The sequence below is a fragment of the Podarcis tiliguerta genome, assembly GCF_965153285.1.
Source record: "Podarcis tiliguerta genome assembly, chromosome: 8".
Classification (NCBI taxonomy): Eukaryota; Metazoa; Chordata; class Lepidosauria; order Squamata; family Lacertidae; genus Podarcis; species Podarcis tiliguerta.
Genome location: NC_139541.1, coordinates 30914454 through 30934646, shown reverse-complemented (window position 1 = coordinate 30934646; position 20193 = coordinate 30914454). Strand labels below are relative to the sequence as shown.

The 20193-nt window shown below is 41.2% G+C and overlaps 1 protein-coding gene across 9 annotated transcripts in view; it reads right to left on the bottom strand.

The window, feature by feature from the left end:
• PHKB (phosphorylase kinase regulatory subunit beta) overlaps window positions 1-20193 on the bottom strand; it is a gene marked incomplete at its 5' end in the record, with an annotated part of 136716 nt that overhangs the window by 65472 nt on the left and 51051 nt on the right. For all 9 annotated transcript variants that reach the window (XM_083451837.1, XM_083451836.1, XM_083451841.1 and 6 more), the window contains 3 exons: window positions 6124-6187; window positions 14552-14667; window positions 19848-19928. In XM_083451837.1, coding sequence (XP_083307963.1) covers window positions 6124-6187; window positions 14552-14667; window positions 19848-19928 — 261 coding nt within the window. The remainder of the gene's footprint in view (window positions 1-6123; window positions 6188-14551; window positions 14668-19847; window positions 19929-20193) is intronic.

Here is a 20193-nt window from a genome sequence, read left to right as displayed (position 1 = left end):
TGAAGGCCACTTAAATTTTATTTTGCAGGTCATTTAAGGTTTATTCCATTTTGTTAATAGAACAGAATTTTACAGGATATAATTTCTTTTGTTTCCTGCCAATCCTAATTTTAGAACTTCTTGATCATTTCTAAATGTTGAGACAGTATTTGTTCATCTAAAAACTTTAACAACAGCTAGTTTTCTATCAGTCAGAGATCTCACAGAAAAAGCAACTGGTTCTGAGTTATTGAATCGCGTACAGTATAATTTCTATCTCATGCATTTTTTAAAAAAAAACATATTGCAGTATTTCAAAGGCAAACGTAGGTCAACAACCCAAGATTGATTTTTTAGAAGATTTGCAATTATGTCATCTTGCTCCTTAACACACATTCAAATAGTTCTCAAATATATCTACATTCATTTACATGGTTTCAAGTGTGTGATCAGTGTGGGGGAGGAATTGGGGGGGGGAACGGTGCTACAAAATCTAACTGCACTGTTTACAGCAACTGCTTCATGATCAGAAAATGTTGTAGCACAGAAAGAGAGCGGCAGCCAGTGATTCCAGATCCAAGGGGAGGGGAAGTAAAATGCATAAAAATAATTAAATGGATAAGCAGAGGCTAGGATTAGGGCAGGTCTATTCAACCACAATGAAGTTTAATGTGTACATGGGATGGTTATTCCATCGAGTGGGAGCCCCAAGTTCCAAATGAAATAGCACAGAGTGTGGTCCTCTGGCCTGGGGGGGACAAGGGGTTCAAATGAGCCCCATTGGCCTCACTATCTGGCCTTTGAGACTCTCCCCAAGCCATGCCTCTTCCCTAAATTATGCCCCTCACTGGCTCTGCTCAATGCCTTCAAGTGATTTGGACTGGTTTGAAAGTGCCATTGAACTGTGATTAACACCCTTTTTTTGCCAGATGGAAGATGTAGAGATTATGTGTGTGTTTGTTTATGACATCTGCATGGCTAGAATGCAGCATATTTTGCAAATGAAAGGGTCACATCCTTTACTTTTCCCACATTTGCCCTGCCTACCATTTGACAGCGCTCTCATGAGGGAATGTGGCCCTCAAGTCGTTGTTCTTCTTTCCTGGAATAGTGCTCTGAAAAGTAACTAAAATTCAGAGGCAGTTTTTGTGAGGATGCGGGGGGTTGCTGGAAGCAGATTCCAGTACAGTGGTATCTCGGATTATAGACACTTCAGGCTACAGAGGCTTCAGGTAACAGACTCTGCTAACCCAGAAATAGTACCTCGGGTTAAGAACTTGCTTCAGGATGAGAACAGAAATCACGCCGCTGCAGCGGGGTGACAGCGTGAGGCCCCATTAGTTAAAGTAGTACCTCAGGTTAAGAACAGTTTCAGGTTAAGAACAGACCTCCAGAACAAATTAAATTCTTAACCCAAGCTACCAATGTAAAAGGTTTTGGTTTTCTGAAAAGCAATAACCTCTGTTTTTAATGCAAAGCTTTAAAGCTTGCTTGAACACATGGAACTAGATGCATGGATCAACAACAAGGGAAAGTCAACAAAAAATACTATTCTGTTGTGAGGTGCAATGAGACATGACCCAAGAGAGTTGCTCCAGAAAGGGATGAGAGGAAGTAAGACTACTGTCATTTTCACTTTTTATTACTAGAGAACCACTTCAATCTTGACAGAGAAAAACATTCAGAATTCAACAAGAGCAAACTGAGGACACTGAGCTTTACGCCCACACCTTCACACAGGGAGCATGATGAACTCTTCCCTTGTAAAGGGAAAACAACCTTTTTAATGTGTTTTTTATTGTATGCTTTTATGTATAGTTGTTGTGAACTGCTTTGATAGTTTATAACAAATAAATGCCCTCTTCCAGGATACTGTAAGTTATAAGGCAATCCACACCCTCCTCCCACCTACTGGTTTTCCATCTTTTGGCTCCTACCTTGCTCAGTCCCCAAAAGATTGGGGGAGATTTTAGAGTTGGGGGGGGGGTTGTACTGCAAACCCAAGACCTCCCCCAAGCATAAGGATTCCTCTTTTTCAGCAACTCCATTTGAGATCCATTTCTATCAGTACTCACCACTTGTGCTTACTATTACAGGGAGTGATGAGCGCAGGCTAAGCCTAGTGGGAAGTACGCTAGCATAAAATGACAAAACTGAACATGCAACCAAATTGTGTTCAGTTGGGTAGGGGTTCTTTCTGCAGCTTGAAGGATGCTGAGATAGGACATTCCTCAGTGACCTCCAGCTGGGTGCCTCAACACCACAAATCTCCACCAGGACAGTTGTTGGGACAACCGTGAGAAATTAAAGAAGTTGTCCCGGGCTAGTGGTCCATGAGGAAATTCCAGTAGCATCAAGGATTAGTGGCAGAAGTGGCATGGAGAAATCATATTCAGTATAAAATATAGCAAGGGGAGTACCTGTTACTCTTGGAGGGAAATGACCATATATGTTAAGCCTTGGGAACAAAGGCCATATTTTGTATAGTAGCAGCAGGGAAGAACTGGATCATAACAGCATACCACTTACTGATGCCAAGAGTGAAAAGCAGTTAACCACCACAGAATTTGTTGACAGGAGGCCCAGAGAGGCCCCCAGAAAGTCCGAAAAGTGAGGACAGCAGTGGCCATGACTTTCAAGGGCTACATTTTTTACCCAAAGGCCTTCATGCAAAGTGGGTCACCCCCAAAGGGTTAACACCAGGGGGGCAGGGTTCTGGCCTCTGTGAATGCTGATCCATGAATTATATGAGGAGCTGGTAGGAAGAATGTGCCTAGAAGTGCTGCTTGGGCTGGAAAAGTTGCAGCTGTCTACAGTGAAGACTACAATTCAGCTGGCTGAAGAGGATTAATTCTATTAACTGAGTGGTAGGGAGGGTGGATTGGGCTCAGCTATTAATTTCTTGAGTAGATTTTTTAAATAGTTGACTGGCTAAACAGTAATTTAATGATTACCTTGATATATAGTGCAATTAATATTTGTCATTACTGACTATAGCTCAACTGTTCTGATTCAAGACGAGTCAATGTGGTGCCATCCAGATGTTGTGGGATTACAATTCGCACCATACCACGCTGGTTGGAGCTGGCAGGAGCTGGAGTCCGACACTTGGGAGGGCTCCATGTTTGGTTCTTGTGCTGGTTCAAGGCCTGAATTGGTATTATACAGGTGATGGGGGTGAAAGGAATGAACTAGAATAGGAGGAGAAGGGAGAAAGAGGTGCTGTGCTGATGGAAAATGGAAGTGTTGACCAGGGCAAAGATGGTTAGACATTTTAGTTCTATCCATCTTCCAGCATTACAAATATTTTAGGCTTATCTTAGTCCTCACGGGGCTGAAGCAAAAAATGCAAAGTCAGTCAATGGAAAGGTCTTGTTATCATTGACCTTATCCTAGAAGGACATGCCAGCTTGGCCTGTATAAATGAGATGTGGTTGGATGGAGGGAGGTGTAAATCTCCCTAGGTTTCTAGGTCAGTGTCAACCATGCTTTGAGTGGTGGGAAAATGGAGTAGCTGTGATCGTTAAGGATTTCAATTCCCTGATCAGATACTTTATCCTGCAGTTACATTAGACATTAGAAACTCAAGACAGGAGTGGGATTCAGCTGGCGCACTATCCACCCCATTGCCTAATAGTCTTCCTCCCTGAGTAGACAGAGGTAGTCTCAGAGGTCTTCAAGGACTTCAACATATATGCTGAAGCTGACTTGCCTGGAGTGAGTCAGGAGTTTATGGCCTCCATGACCATCATGGGCCTGTCTCATGTATCTAGCCCAATGCACACAGCAGGACACACCTTGGATCTGGTCTTCTGTACTGAGGTAGGGGATAAACGTAACGTAAGGCAATAAGGCCTAAGTCTTGGATTTCACGGATCCATTTTGTAAAACAAATCAGCTCTATATTCATGGAAAGCATTCAGAGAGCAAGAAGGATGAGCTCTGTTATTTCAAGGCCAAACAGAGGTTACTTGCAAACGCTCAAGCTTCCAAATCCCCCAGATTAAGACATAGTTAAATTAAAGATGAAAGGTTCTTTTTTCCTGGTAGCTGTTTACACTTTGCCCTGTGCTCACCATAAGGATCCAGTTAAAACTAAGCTGAATCCCTTTAAGAAGCCTTAAGCTTTTCAGATAAGTGTGTCTGCTGCTCTGCATGCCAGTGGTCTCTTTGACAGTGGTGTCCTCAGATTAAACAAAGGCGACAATATTTCCACAAAAAGAAACTGATACCATTTGGCGGGCGGGGGTGTATGTCACTAATCCTTAAGAAACCCTTGGTGTCTTGGTTTTCTTTTCTACCATTTGTACGGTCTTCCTATATATAGCTAATAATAACTTTATAAATGTGTAGCTATATAGCTATCTGGGACGCAGGTGGCGCTGTGGGTTAAACCACAGATCCTAGGACTTGCCGATCAGAAGGTCGGCGGTTCGAATCCCCGCGATGGGGTGAGCTCCCGTTGCTCGGTCCCTGCTCCTGCCAACCTAGCAGTTCAAAAGCAGTCAAAGTGCAAGTAGATAAATAGGTACCACTGTGGCGGGAAGGTAAACAGCGTTTCCATGCGCTGCTCTGGTTCGCCAGAAGCGGCTTAGTCATGTTGGCCACATGACCCGGAAGCTGTACGCCAGCTCCCTCGGCCAATAAAGCGAGATGAGCGCCGCAACCCCAGAGTCGGCCATGGCTGGACCTAATGGTCAGGGGTCCCTTTACCTTTTTATAGAGCTATCTATCCTGCAATTTTGATTTGTAAATGAAAACAGCTCATTTCATGTGGGGGAAACCCAACGCACACAACATGATTAATACTTTATCGATTTATTGCACTTTTAGTATTATTAATTCACACTAGAGTAGGAAAGCCAATATTTTTAGAGAATAAATGGAGAAGATAAACACATACATAAGTATATAAACCACGTGTCTGAAATAGTACAGGAAGGCAATCCTGAAGCCATTTTAACTCTTTCTGTCTTTCAGTGACCTCAAATATTCCTCTGCAGTGAGGAAGGAAATGGGGAAGACGCCACATTGTCTCTTTGCTCAAAAATCCTGTCTTAAGGGCGTATTTGTGTATGAGCAGGGTGAGCCTGTGACCTGGATTCAGGAACTAAGTATTTAGCATCTCAAAAGGAATGGCCAAGCTGCCCAGGTAAAGCAATCAGTGACCATTATCAGGTGTCCTGACAAACAGGATTTCTATTGGAGATCGCCTTCTTCTGTGATGTATGTATGATGTTTTGGGGGGTGGTCTTGAGCTACAGGGTAGACAATTTCAAAAGTCTATATAAGGGCTTGCACACCATTGTTCATGCATGCCTGAAAGGTATCTGAAGAAGTGTGCATCTGAAGGAATCTGAAGAAGTGTGCATGCACACAAAAGCTTATACCAGAACAAACTTAGTTGGTCTCTAAGGTGCTACTGGACAATTTTTTATTATTTTTTATTTTTACTTCTGAAAATGGGTCTCTTGTAAAACAATTCTAGACTAGGGACATACGGATCACACACAAGGCATTAGACCTTTTCCCTTTGTGCTTTTGCCTTTCCTTTTCATTTTTAATGGCCATATAATACGTAGAGAGTGAGACAGAGCTAGGACCAGTTTCTGTGATAATCAAGAGAAGGCTATGCATATCAAAGCAGATTTAGAGCAATTGATGAAAAGCATGGCTATTCAATGGATTCCCAAATTATTTGCTAGGGGGTATGGGGGGGAGACCCTTAAGAAGGTCAGTAAAAGAAAGTGATGGTGTACTGTATCAGAGGCTGAAAACAGAAAAATGGAAAGAGTATTTGTATAAGCAGCCGGAGCTGTTTAATGTCTTGATCAAAAGACTAGAACAGCAAAAGTTTTATACTTTTCATTTTCACAAGAGTTAAATAAATGACTGAAAGGAAAAGTAACTTCTGTTAACTGAGGAAAGAGCTGGGTCTGTTAGCCTTTGAATCCTGTATCTAAAGTAGAAAGAAATAATTTGTTAGCCTACTTCTTTAAAAAAGAATAATAGAAAATTGGAGAGTGAACAGGCTTTACCATATGGATATTAGGTGTCCTTTGATCTGCAATGAAAGCAATTTACTGAAGAACAAGCAGTTAATTAAAAATGGAAAATGAACAAATACTTAAATATTTTTACTACCTGATTGCCAAAGAGGTTGAATCCATTAATTGCTTCTAGGGCTGCTTTTGCTAACCCAACAGAACTGAAAAAGAGAGAAGAAGAAGAAATAAAAGTTTGTTACGCTCACAACTCTGGAAATAAAATCCTACTCCCTCAAGGCTACCTTGCTCATCAGATCTGTTCTTGCTGAGGAACTGAAAAAAACCAAACTAGGGTAAAATGATGATATAGTAGGCTTATTCTTCAGTATTTTTCAGCAGTTTATCCTTAAAGGTCACTGGCCATCTGTTATATAGATGGAGTCACCTTGCATTTGGACATCTGGGGCTATGGGTTTGAAGGTCTTGCTGAGAGGGCACCAGTGACAGGAAAAATATCAGTGCTCTATGTGCTCATCTTTCAAGAGCCTGAGGATAAAGCACTGGCAGCTTTTGCACATGTGAACTCATTTATTTCACTTTATCCCACCATTCCCTCAAGGAGTCCAAGGTTGTGTACATGGTTCTCCCCCTCTCCATTTTATCTTCACAACAACCCTGTGAGGTAGGTTAGGCTGAGAGAAGATGGCTGGTCACCCAGCACCATCGCTAGACATGGAACTTTGCAGAATAGCACCACATGCATAAAACCTAAATTTTGCCAGACTGGGCAGCAGGAAGAGGCAATAACAGGAGGGATGGCAATAGTGAGGGTAAGCTTCATTTCAGCTGGGGTGAGGACTAAAGAGCTGAAGAGCAAATATTTCTAAAAAGCGGAAAAGATGGGAGGTTGTTGTTGATGTTAGACTTATTAGTTGCTTGTTACCCTAAGAAGGTCTCCGAATGACTTAAAGTAAATAAACACGAATAAATTATACCATAAAAGGGACTAAAAGAAAGAAGAAAAGTAATATAAATCAGTGACATTGTTTATCATTCAGTGAACACACTCCAACAGACAGTAAATCTGGCAGCACACTAACAATGAAACATAATCAACTCAATCAATCAAAGGCTTGGGGGAAAAGAATAAGTGCTTCTACCACTATCATGGCAGCCCACATGGTAACACACTGTGTTGGCTTTAAGACTGTACATCAGGAAATGAACAGACAGGCAGGGACCTTTGGCCCTTCAGGTATAGCTGGACTCCAACTTCTCTCAGCGCCAGCTGGCATGGCTAACAATTGGGGATTGTGGAGTCCAACCTCTGGAGGGTCAACATTTCCCTACCCCTGTTCTACACCAAGGCGATATACAACTATCCAACCTCCTCCAGAATCATATTGGGGTCACATTCTTTGCTGAGGAAGACATATTCTGACAGTTGAAACATTTTTGGTCTAGTTAATTGGGCATTACCCTGTCCCTTTTAAAATAAACACCTCATTAATATCTACAGAGAATATCTATTTTATGAACCCGAACAGCACCAGCTGTTTCCATGAAATTAAATCATTAAGAATAGGTGGTAGATGGACTGATGATTCATTTGTGTATACCCTGAGGTTATCTGGTGATTATTTAGCAGCGATTGCAAATGTTCACAATGGAGGGTTGTTGCTGAGTTACACACACACAGGTGGGTCAGAGATCAGGAGACCACAATAGATAAGAGAAGGGGGCTACAGCTCAGCTGTAGAACACAGACTTTGCACACAGAAGGTCCCGCGTTCAATTTGCCATTATCACCACATAAAAATAATCTTAAAATTGTGCAGCTAATCCTGAGTAAACTGCTGCCCATCAGAATGGCAATACTGAACAAGATAGTTCATACAGGCCAGTGCATGTACATGGGTCTGGTGTGTTCTGGGTGTAAAGTCCTTCATTAGGGCAGCTATCATTTATGAGGGATAGTGGTGAGGGAAAAGTAAAGTAACTTAATGTAAAAATGGCACTGACAACAGACCCTAAGATCAAAGTAGAAAGCAATGATGGATTTAACCTTGGCCTTCACATTCAGTAGCATGCAGGCGTTTAGAAAATTAAAGCCCAGTCTGTAATACAGATACTAAATACGAGCTGGAAAAACTAATCAGATTCAAATTAAAAGCAACCTTAGCCTGATGATTTTACTGCAACCTCACAGAAGCAGGAATGGAAATGGGAACAAACGTCTTGCTGCGTGTAGCATATTTATCATAAATATAGCTTCTGTCGGAACATTTTCATTAACAGCTTACCATGAAACATTGATTTTAGACTCTTCCTTTATTTCTAACCGTCACACCAATAGGTTTCAAAGCCTTTCAGAAGCAGTGCCAGGAAAAGAAGAGAGAGAAAAGGCTTGTGGGGTTTAATTCTAATTGGTTCAACAAGGAAAAGCTGATTAGGTTGGCTACAAAACTCCGCTCTAAGCAGCTGCCATCAAAGGTTGGTGAAACTCCACAATTTTCTATCTTCTGCTGATTAGAAGTTATTGTTATCCAGATAATGGGATGACACATTAACAGAAGCTGGACTGGCGAGCCTGCTGTTTCACTAACAGCAAGCCTCTAAAAGCAGTGAAACCCAATCTCTAGGGCTAATGAGCCACAAGCAAATTCAAAATACTAGACAGTGCCATGATGGGGCCTGAGCTACACAATGGGGTGGGTGCAGTGGACCAAACTTTTGACACTGTGGGTGGGATTACTTTTTTTGAATGCCCACTGCAATGTAAATAAAAGGGTTCCTGCAAATGGAAAGGTTCCACATCTGGGTAAAAGTATGTAGCCCTCTCCTTAATGTATTTGATTTATACATGCGGGAAGGGTTTTTTGGGGGGTGCCAGGCCTGTAGGACTGAGCCAATCCTTTCTTTCAAGTTTCTTCTTATCTGTTGCACTTGGGAGTTGATTTCGTTTATTTTGGGAATATATTTCTTTAATGGTTTTTCATGTGATGTGAGCCACCCTGAGTGCTGTTTTACAAGGAGCAGGTAGGAGATAAATACTTTAAATTAATAATAAATACATAAAAATCAAGTAGCTTCTCTTTCAACTCATTCTTATATCCAGTCCAATTCCAATTTATTTAAAAGGTTTATTCAAAGAGCAGCAAATCTAAAATGGATAGGAACACAAACGTCACAAAAAAATCTCCAGGAACTACAAGTACAGCAGTTCAGTAAAAGTGTAATAATACCAAGCCATGATCAACTCATCACTTGGATAATCCCTTGCATTAGTTATTAATGGAGATCTCCCTGTTTAAACCAGCAAAAATGAGTAGCTTTTCCAGAAACAAGATTAGCCAACTGGTACAGTTCCCCTAGTTGAAGACATCAACTGCGGCAGAAATATAAAGAAAAGGGAACAGACAATACACTGCAATGAAGAACAACAACATTAGCTGCTGCCTTTTGTCTACACATAGGGCGTAGACACCAATAAAACGGATATAAGAGCTTGTTAGAGGTGCCAATATACTAACAGCTAACAGGAGCTGGCAAGTCTGAAGAATGCCAAAGAGCTATTTCCAAGAACAAGCTCTGTGATTAGGTATTATGGCTGCTGTAAAATTTTGGGCACTTGATTGATGCCTTCATGATTGCTGGAGAAAAAGATATGAAAGACAAGGCACTCCACTACTAAATTACAGTCCATTGTCTTCTGGGCATCTTTAATTGCAGGCTCCAAGGATTAATATAAGAAACATGCAATCAGAGCTAAAGACTTCAGGAAAGGTGCAGGTTTCGAAGACTATGGGAAGATTGTCCTTTAACTGCATGAGCCAAAACTCCCCCAAATTATGAAAGCGATAGTATGTATGTATGTATGTATGTATGTATGTATTACATTTCTATCCCGCTTTTCTCCCAAGTTGGGATTCAAGATGGTTTACAACATCTTTAAAACATCATAACAAAATACAAAGTAATAAAAACAAACTTGTTAAAATCCAATAGAACACATTTAGAACCAATATTAAAATATTGATGGCAGTGACAGCAGCTCAGTAATCCACATTGTCCGCACCTAGTTTTCAAAACCCTATCCGACGTTACCTTGTTGACACTAAAAGCCCCTTGGAAGCTAGTTAAGATTTTCCAAAATTTCAGCTACAGACACTGCAAGAATAAAAGCTGCTGTCCTCAAATTGCCTCCCATCCTGGCTGTTCACCCAGCTCACAAGTTCTTTGCATGCTTACAGCTGCCTGCTGAATTCTTCACTCATTCAGGACATGCTGGTTTCCAGCCACTACTAATTAGGTGATCAAAAGCAACAAATCCAGACTAGATATATGGGATTAAAAAGAAAGAAAAAGCTTTCAGACAGAAAACAAAGAAACTAGGTTACAAGCAACGTAAAGAAACCCAGCTACTAAGACTCGGATTCAATTACTGAGAACCTCAGAAACCTACTATGTATCCTGAGTATAATTTCCCCATGTTCACAAATGATGAATCTGTGTGAAACGTTGGGAACAGTGCTAAACAGCATTAAAGAAAATAAAAGAAACCATATGTAGGTGTTTGGGACTGAAAGCTATATTAAAAAGGCAGCCAAGCAGACAAACAAAATAACCCTAATAGGGACAGGCAGCATGACAGCAGCATATTAGCTGTAGAACAAAGGAGAACAAGTTGAAGATTCCGGTGCCTTTCTAACGCTCGGGAGTACAAAGATGCTGCATTTCAGAAACACCACTATTATCAGTAACACAGATGGGAGATGTCAACAGTGTTTTTGCAGAGGTATTCAGCAGATGCTTGGGAACAGCTTGATCAAAATGGTTACAGGACAAATGAATACTTCAGGAGCTCGAACACATGGGACGGAATCGTACGATTCTAGCGAGATGTTGCAAAGCTTGCTGTTCAAAAATCAGGGGATGATTGCAGACCAGCAATTCTTCCTCGCTGAAAATTCAGCAGTAAAAGCTGTGCTGTCTGCAAGAAATGTTATGAACCTATTTTTCACAAGGAGTCCAAAATACAAGGTTTTGATTTTGTGTGGGTTTGAGACTGCCCCCCCCCCAAAAAAAAATTCAAAGTGCGGTGCATTTTTAAAAGTATAGACATGGCTGGTAATTATCACACTGTATTAGGGTGCAGCTCTCTTTAAATGAGCAGTCTTACTAGGCAGGACCAACAGTAATTTAGAAAACATGGCATTCCTCTGTCATGAATTTGTGTCGGGCACAGATTTGGGGACCAGGGATGGCTTTCCCTGGTCCAGCTGTTCAGGGCTGCTTTATTCTCTCACTAGTATTTAAGGTTACACCACCCCAGGGTTGCATTGGCTGGTCCATGTATTATCACTTGGACTCCAACTACAAAATTCAGGCTGCACAGGTGTTAATAATCTGATTTATTAAGAGGCTTCCAAACAGCTCCCAGCCAAGACACTTAATGCAAGTGTGCAGAGCTGGGTTACCCTTAAAGGGACAGTGAACAGTTAATTTGTTGTGCCTAAATACAGAACAGTCAAGTTATCAATGTGTCAGTAGGAAGAACTGTCTAACTAACTTCTAAGGTTTGCCTGACCTTACCCTCAGGTTGTTCTCTGCGCTTATTCCCATGTACTCCCTGAAATGCTATCCATTTCTGACCCTTGACTCAGTTATTGGCATGACTCTTCTAATTACTGAGACAGGCATATGGCTCCTGCTACTAACCCTTCCACACAGCAAACTGAATTGGTTTTTCATAACACTCTGATCTGTCACAATCTGTCTCACGGCTATCAGGTGCACACCTAATGAAGAGCAGAATTCTCTTTCTCCATACTAACTAATTGGGCAGGGAGAGAGAAAAGTCTCCTTTGGTCAGTTGTTTCTTCTTTGCTATGGCTGCATTTGTTAAACCTGAAACAAATATTTTGCAGGTTTAAAAGATAGCTGATAGAACTGTATTGCTGTGCCACAGCTCAAGATTACAGGGGAAAAACACAGCCTGAATGGTTCCTACAACTTTCAAGGATTTGACTGGTGCCAAAACACCTTAAATCTGCTTTGAATGTAATGGTTTGGCCCTTAGAGTCATTATCTATCATCTATCTATCTATCTATCTATCTAATAATAGCACTTGATCGTAGAAAAAAATCCTCAAAGCTATCATGCTCACATGATCCTGCGGCTTCCAGTTTGGGTTTAAGTGTAAACAATGGTTCACATGCAATGGCAAATTATGACTATCACAAACCAGAAATAAGGGAAGAAAAGAGTATGCAGGCTCGCGACATGGTCCCAAAAGGCATTCCATGGTTTTGCTGTGATGTCTGAATTAGACATAACTGTTTAGCTGCTTGATAAGTCACCTTTTCTGTGGTCAAAAATCTAGGTAATGTTACATGACCCTAGGATGCTTCAGGTCCCCCCGCCCCCCTTCTGCCTTGCTGAACATCTTGTACTTTGCTTGCACTGGGAAAGAGTACAGTCTCTCCAGCACAGAAACAGCCCTAAGTTTATGACCTTGACACATTCTCTGAATACAACCACTCAGATCAAGGACTAAAGTCTGACACTAAAAAAAAAAAAAGTAGTTTAAGGTCTATTGAAATAGCTCGGCTTCTTGAGTTAAGTTACCAATATATATTTTAATGTGTACTAAAACAGCAAAAGGAAACATCTAAAATTGTTACAAGTATCTCATTTTTATTACAAGGAGAACTTACAAATACATAAAATTGCAGACACAAGCGTCCACCTGACTCCCTTAATGTTACTGCATACTGAAATAAACGCACTGAGCCAATACAGCAAATTTTATATATAACTATTGTCATTGTGACTTCTCTTTTAGTCTACAGTATTTGTAAGCCATTTCCCCGGGAAAATTATTACAGTTGTCATCTAAAAGGCCACAGTTCTACTGACTTCACTGGTAATGGAGCACAAACAGAGGTAACATATAATTTCAGAATTTTATTTCAAGAGGGTATGGGTAATAAAAAGAGCACAACTACAAAGAATATTGGCACTCTTAAACACAGAAGCAGTCAGACCACGGAAGCTTTAACATTATCCTGGAGTCTGTAATGATCTGGCTACATGAACCATAAGGTGTATTTGTCTGAACACTCCCAGAATAATATCAGACCTAGTATGGTCTGATATTCAGAGTTATATTTAAAACAAGGGGAGCCTGCCACTTGGTCCTTAAGATGATCACTGCTTAGGAAGTGAAGTGGCTTTAGAAGGCTCGCTTTATCGCATGGGGGAGGAAAAGGAACAATTTTCAGTTTCCAGTGTTATTAATCCGGTAGGATGTAGGATATGCTCCTAGGCTGTATCAAGAAAACTCAAAACTTTGCACTCAAATCAAACTGAGAATAGAAATGTACATTAGCTATTCATATCTGGCAATCTAAGTGATTTCATTTATACTACAGCCAGAGTACATTTTCTATACAGTCATGTGAATTGATTCAAGTCATCTTTCATTAACCATAAGACTGACAAATATAAGGATTGTTTTACAGTATCCAGGTTGATCAGAAATATAATGGCTTTCCCTAACACTACCGAAGCAGCTTTAAAATTGTACCATTTGGACTACTGCAATGCAGTGCATGTGGGACTGCCCCTGAAGACAGACTAGAATCTACTATTAGAATAGAATATAGCAGTTACTACCTGGTACTGGGCATGTAGGACAAATCCCACCAGTCTTGAGACAACTGCATGGGCTCTCAATACCTCTGAACACAAATCAAGGTACTGGCTGAACTGTTCCAAGCCCTGAACAGCTTAAGGTCAGAACACCCCAAGGACTGCCTCATTCCATACAAATTTGCCTAGGTATCAGAAGCCCTTCTATGGGTCCTTGTGACAATGGAGGTTAGGCTAGGATAATCCAAAATTAGACCTTTTAAGCTGTAAAGTCCTCTTAGGGGGATTCATTCTCCAGGCAAGCATACCTGGTGGAATCCCTAGTAAGTTGTTATTATTATTATTATTATTATTATTATTATTATTATTATTATTATTATTATTTGTAGTGTTTATTTGTTGCTTTTGATCACTTTATTATTCACCAGTGGGTTTTTTGAGGATGTTTGGTCTTAAAAAGCTGCCATCTTCTGCTTTATCATATTAATATTCTACAAATACAATACTTTAGTAAATATTGTAGGAACCATAGTTTTGAACCATTTGCTAAATGCACTTACAGATACTCCATCTGAAAGGAAAAGCAAAATCATTTTCTTTTCATCTTGAATTAGGGCTCCAATATTTAAGAAACCTGATATGAACTGACCTCATCTGTACCTTCCAGGCTAATGCATGAATCAGAACTTAACTATCAACCTGATTTAACATTTCCAAATGTTCCATTGTAGTTTTGGAGAGAAAATTCATTTGGCAATGTGGCTTTGGAGAGAAGGTATGTTTTAACATACATATTTAAATAACAATTTTCATGTGGGTGTTGTTTTTTTAATGTACATTAATGTGGAAATGAAACAAAATGGTTTTACAGATCAATACATGCAAAAACGGCACAGACTGGAAACAGAAGGACTTGCCCACACCATACCTGGAGTGCAGTTCAGTACTGCCGTTGTTGTATTTGCTTCCTCTTTCCCACACACCAAAGTCGGGCACACGATATGCCCTTTCCACACAAAATACAAGGTTTTGTATGAAGGTCACCTAAGAGAAAAAGAAAACAGAAAGGAGATGAAGGAGAAAAAAGAAAAACCTGAAATACGCCAATATTTCTTCCATAGTTGGATGCTACAAAATTTTCAGATGTCTCTGTTGCTCTTACTTTCTGATTCAGCATATAGGGCAGGAGTGGGGGACATTTTTGGCTCTTGTTGTCTGTATCATTATCTGCCACCACCCCTGAGAGTAATGTCTGGATGATGTTAGACGACTGAGAGGTAGGTTGTCCCGCCCACCTGTCAAAGTCCCTTGTGCAACATTTGGAAGCTGTAGCACAAGGGGTTTTGCCAGACCCATGCTTGACACTTGGCAAGTACTGAGCACAGGGCTCGGAAAGTGATTTCCGGCATTCTTGAGCTCAGCTTATGGTCAGTGAGTTCAGGTCTGATTTCTGCAGGGGTCGGTAGCACAAAGCAGTTTGCATTGGCACACCAGTTAAAAGGGGGTGTGTCAGTTTTAGCAGTGGTTTCAGAGCAAATTGCTCTGTGCTATTGGAATAAGGCTTGCTCCCACCACCCACCACCTATCAGCTGATCAGTGCTGGAAGCATGCCATGCTCTAACAAATTGAGAGCTCACTTTAAGCTCCTGATTCTTCCCATGTAGCCATGTTGGTACCTGCCTATGATGGTACCTGTGGGAAGAGTGGGCATGGTTTTGGGGGAAAGGCTTCATGGACCAATATGGGACATCTGATGGGCCAAATCTGGCCTGCAGGTCAAAGGTTCCCCACCCTGGCTATAGGGACATATAACTCAGTACTGTGTTGAGTTGATTGGTCAGCAGCAGTCTGTGCTATGGCAACTGCCAACTCTTTCTCTCTTCTTCTGCATTGTTGCCAGCAGAGGAGGAGAAAGATACACAGCTGCAACTGCTATAACACTGCTTAATTTCTATAAAGCACCCAGAGGACGCAACTGATTGGGCAGTAGAGAGGTGCCTAAATAAATCAATATTTTTCGCTGCTGAGGCTATTCTCCTGTCTTCCTTCTTTCTGCCTCTTCTGGTACCATTAACTAACAAATGAGTGACAGTTGTCTTGCTTAGTGGTTGCTGCTTTTAAACAACCCTGGCATATAAATATCTTGTAAACATGTTTCTGGCTGTTCGGGGGCCTATAGAAACAGAGATTCTACTGAACGGTCTAATCTTGTCCAGGAGCCCCACACAGAGCAGACACTTCCTAGCTGACAGCTTTGCAACCACCGGCCATCTGTCTGCATCTTGTTAATCCTGCAAGAAAACTACACAGAGCCTAACACATACAAAATTGTTATTTTTCCTCCCAGGTTGGTGAACTTGGGCACTTAGATGGAAATAAAGGAAAGGATGAAAGGCATTTGTAAATTATACTGGTATCCTCCAACCTTCAGCCACTTCAGTATGGCCATCTTGCCCACTTTTTATTAACGTTAATAACCAACCACTACAGCTCCTGACTTTGGACCAACTTAAGTTTATTTATTGTAAATACTGCACATTTACAAACAAACTGAATTGAAATGAGAAGTTTTGTTTCTCTAGAAATTTCAGTGTACAAATAATTCAAGATGAAGTCTTGGCTCTGGAATTCCAGAAGCAGAATGAATCTTGTGGAATGGGACTGACCCCTCCTCCCCCTCCCTTGCAGACCTCCTAAAAGACTCTCCAGTGTGTTGTGAGAGTCTCATGAACACTCTGCTCACTCATGGTTCCCAATATAGGTGATTCCCTCCAGGAGCCATCTGAGTCACAAAACATTCTGTTCAGAAGAGTGCCCTGAGAAGCTTACCAGGAGGCAAAGGGGACCCAAATGACTCCTTCCACAAGCCCCCCCCCCCTCAGTTGCTAAGCCATAGTTTATCAATACTCATTTTTTATTTTAAACATATACATGCAATTTCATATATGGAGTCCTGAGATGATATTAGGCTATAGATCAGGTTCATGGATACTTAACCAGGTATGGTACATTGTATACATCTGTTGCTTAAATAATAAAACTGGAAATAAGTCCCCCCCCCCGTCCCCCCCCCCCCCCGTTTGTAAGGATTTAACAAAATACTGCTGTTCTATGCTGGGAAACAAACCCCATTAAATTTACCCAACCATTCAAACTTGCTCAGCATTTTCATCTACTACCAGAGGCAGCTCATTTACCTCCGAGGGAAAAAGGAGTAATAATGAATTGCTTCACTGCATTCAATAGGCGTAACATCCTGCACAAGTGAATTGTCTAAATGTGAAATAAAGGAAGACGAGAGGGGGAAGAGGTCCCAAAGAAGTCTTCAAGCATTAAAATAGACTCAGCTATACAGAAAAGGGGCCAATTCAAAGGAAGTCAAAAGCAGTTCAGAGCTAGGAGCAAATTCAAAGTGTATAACATCCAGCTGGGCAACAGAGTCTTATTACTGCCTTGCACAGCCGGATCAATTTTCATCACATGAAGAGGCGATTTGGTGTAGTGTAATGGATAAGAGTGCGAGCTGTGAACCAGTCAATCTTGGGTTCAAACCTCAGCCTAGTAGTGAACGTATCAGATGGCTGTAGGCAAGCCACTACCACTCAGTCCCCTATCAGTAAATGCCAGGATAGTTGTAAAGATTAATGAGGTTAATCAGCTGTGTCCAGTCAGGTGATTGGCTAGGTGAAATTTCTGGCAGACGCTATATCCTGACAAAGATAGGATGGGGAATCCTAAACCTTACCTTCCAGAACTGGTGGAGGTGATGGTGGGGGTACTGATGTGTAGCTAACGGTCTGAGTGCAGGCTACTGGCATCAAGAGGGGCAACTCAGCTGGGTACTCAGCACTGAGTTAGATGGAGCACCCCATCAACACCATCAACAGATCAGGGTGGAAATCCCTTTCTCCACTCTTATCACACCATGCCGTGGTCACTAGCAGTTCTCACCTAGCAAATCTCACCAACCACTGTATGTAACTCAGGAGAAACACTCTGAACACACTGTTTAAATACTATTTGAGATGCAGGCCACATCTCAAATTCTGAGAAAGTACCATGAGTGCCAGCTACAAAATGGCTGCTGTGGGGGCATGACACAATGCAAAATGGCTGCCACACCTAAAAAAAAACAAGCAAAGAGACAGGACCTCAAAATGGTATGGGCACGCTTCCTGATCTTTGAGGGAAAGGCGCCTACATCAGCTATCACCACATTTGCTCACACAAAGAAGCTCTATGCACCTCTCCTCTGCTTTGGGTGCACACATGGATCATGTTTGGAAACCCATTATACAGGCTGAATATCAGCTTTGCGTGCAATTTCAATCAGGAAATCAGTCCAGAATAAAATGCTGAAACCCGCAGTTGTAAATGGGAGATTGAATTACACATTGTGACCGTGAGATTCAGATTTGATTGAAACAGACTGTCAAAATTCTAACTTTGTTAAGACTAAAACCACATTTAAAAAACCAGCATTCAAAGGGCCATTTCTGAATCTATCCATAAAAAGAAATGGTGGGGACTGTGAAATCTGTTGTGACTCATTAACAAGGACTTGCATGGACATTTTGTATGCATTTTGAATATGTACAGCTCCTAGCACAACAATAAGGGCATTATTCGTTATTAGTGGTAATCCCTGATACACATACATGTACACACACAAAACCAACAAAGTAAATTCCATAAAAGAATGCACAACTTGTAATGCCACTAAAAAAACCCCCACTATTGCTGCTGAGATTAAGGCTTTTATATTATTTTGAAAGGCACTGATTATCCAAATCAATCTATATGGGCTTTAGAAGCAGCTGAAGGATGATGAATGAAAATGGTATGAAAGGAAAAAGTCACATTTAAATGACAGTTTGAAGTTCTACCAACCTATCCTTTATTTCCATGACAGCACCATGAATTTTGGAGAGAAGACAGATTTGTTTCACATTTGTTTCCCATCCCCTCTTCAAACAGTTCAAAGAGGGTAGCTTCCACAGGGTTACATTTTTGTTCTCACAACAACCCTATGAGGCAGGATAAACTGAGAATAGTGATAAACTGAGAATAGGAAGCCTGTCATAACTCCCATTGGCCTATGACAGCATGGCCAATGGTCAGAAAGAAAGTGAGTTGTAGCCCACCAAATCTGGAAGGTTACAGGTTTCCCCATCCTGGAGCTTCATAGCTGAACATGGATTTGAACCACAGTTTCCATATACAAAGCCAACACTACTAAGACTGAATGTCGAACAGAGCAATCTCTGCTGCTAGAATATTCTAAAATTGCAACAAGATGTTTAGGTTAGATTACTGCAATATATTATACATGGGACTGCCTCTGAAGACAGTTCAGAAACTTCAGCTGGTGCAGAATGCAGTGGCCAGGTTGCTCATCGGGGCAAGACGGTTTGAGCATATAACACCAATCTTGGTCCTACTGGCTGCTGATTAGTTTCCCGGCCCAATTCAAAGTGCTGGTTTTGACCGATGAAACCTTAAACGGCGCAGGACCACAAAACCTCAAGGACTGTCTCTCCTCATATGAACTGACCTGCACCCTACAACAATCATCTAAAGCCCTTCTTCATATGCATCCTCCATGAGAGGCTTGGAGGATAGCAAACACGAGAAAGGGCCTTTTCTGTGATGGCTCTCCACTTATTGAATGCACTCCCCAGGGAAGCTTGCCTGGCGCCTTTGTTACATATCTTTAGGTGCCAGGCAAAAGCATTCCTCTTCTCCCAGGCCTTTGGCTAATTGAGCAATCTGTGGCATTTTAAACTGGGGGGGGGGGGGATATTTTGCTTGTTTGTTACTATGGGGTGTGTTTTTGTGTTTTTATATTGTAAACTGACCAGTGGTCCTTGGATAAAGGGCGGTATAGAAATTAAATATATAAGTAAAAGGAAAAGTTATGGGTCACCACATATGATATTTTAAAAGCAACCTTGTGGGTGAAACCTTAGATTTAAAACAATCCAGATGCAATCCACAGAACATCTCTTAACTCAGTTGTATGGAAGACAGGCTAACCTGGTGTAGTTAGTGTCTAAAGCATTAGGGCTAGGACTAGCAAAACTTGGGGAACCATAGAACACACTTGGTGACTTTGGTACATTCCCCTTTCTATCAGCTTAACCTACCCCATAGGGTGATTTTATGAAGACTGTAAGAATACCTTCAACATGTTCTAATGATTCATGGGGTTGGTGAATTCATACCTCATCTGTATTGTAGATAATCTGCAAACCAGATGATATCATCTCAACTAGGTAGAGGAGGAACAACGACACAGCATTTATCTGTTAAACGAAAAAAGGACAAGAATGGTCAGACAGTAAAAGAAATGACCCTCAAAGCAAAAAAGAATCACCTATTATATCTCATGTTGAGTTTGTGCTCCCACTTGAATAAGAGGTCCTGCAGCAAAGTTGTCAAAAAACAAAAAACAGAGGTGGCTAAAGTGAAACTGTCAGAGTGAGCAGAAAGAACAGGAACAGATGGAGAATTAATGCATGTCCTGTACATGAAGGGGTATGTAAGCTAAGAGCTGTTGGCTTGCTCCTG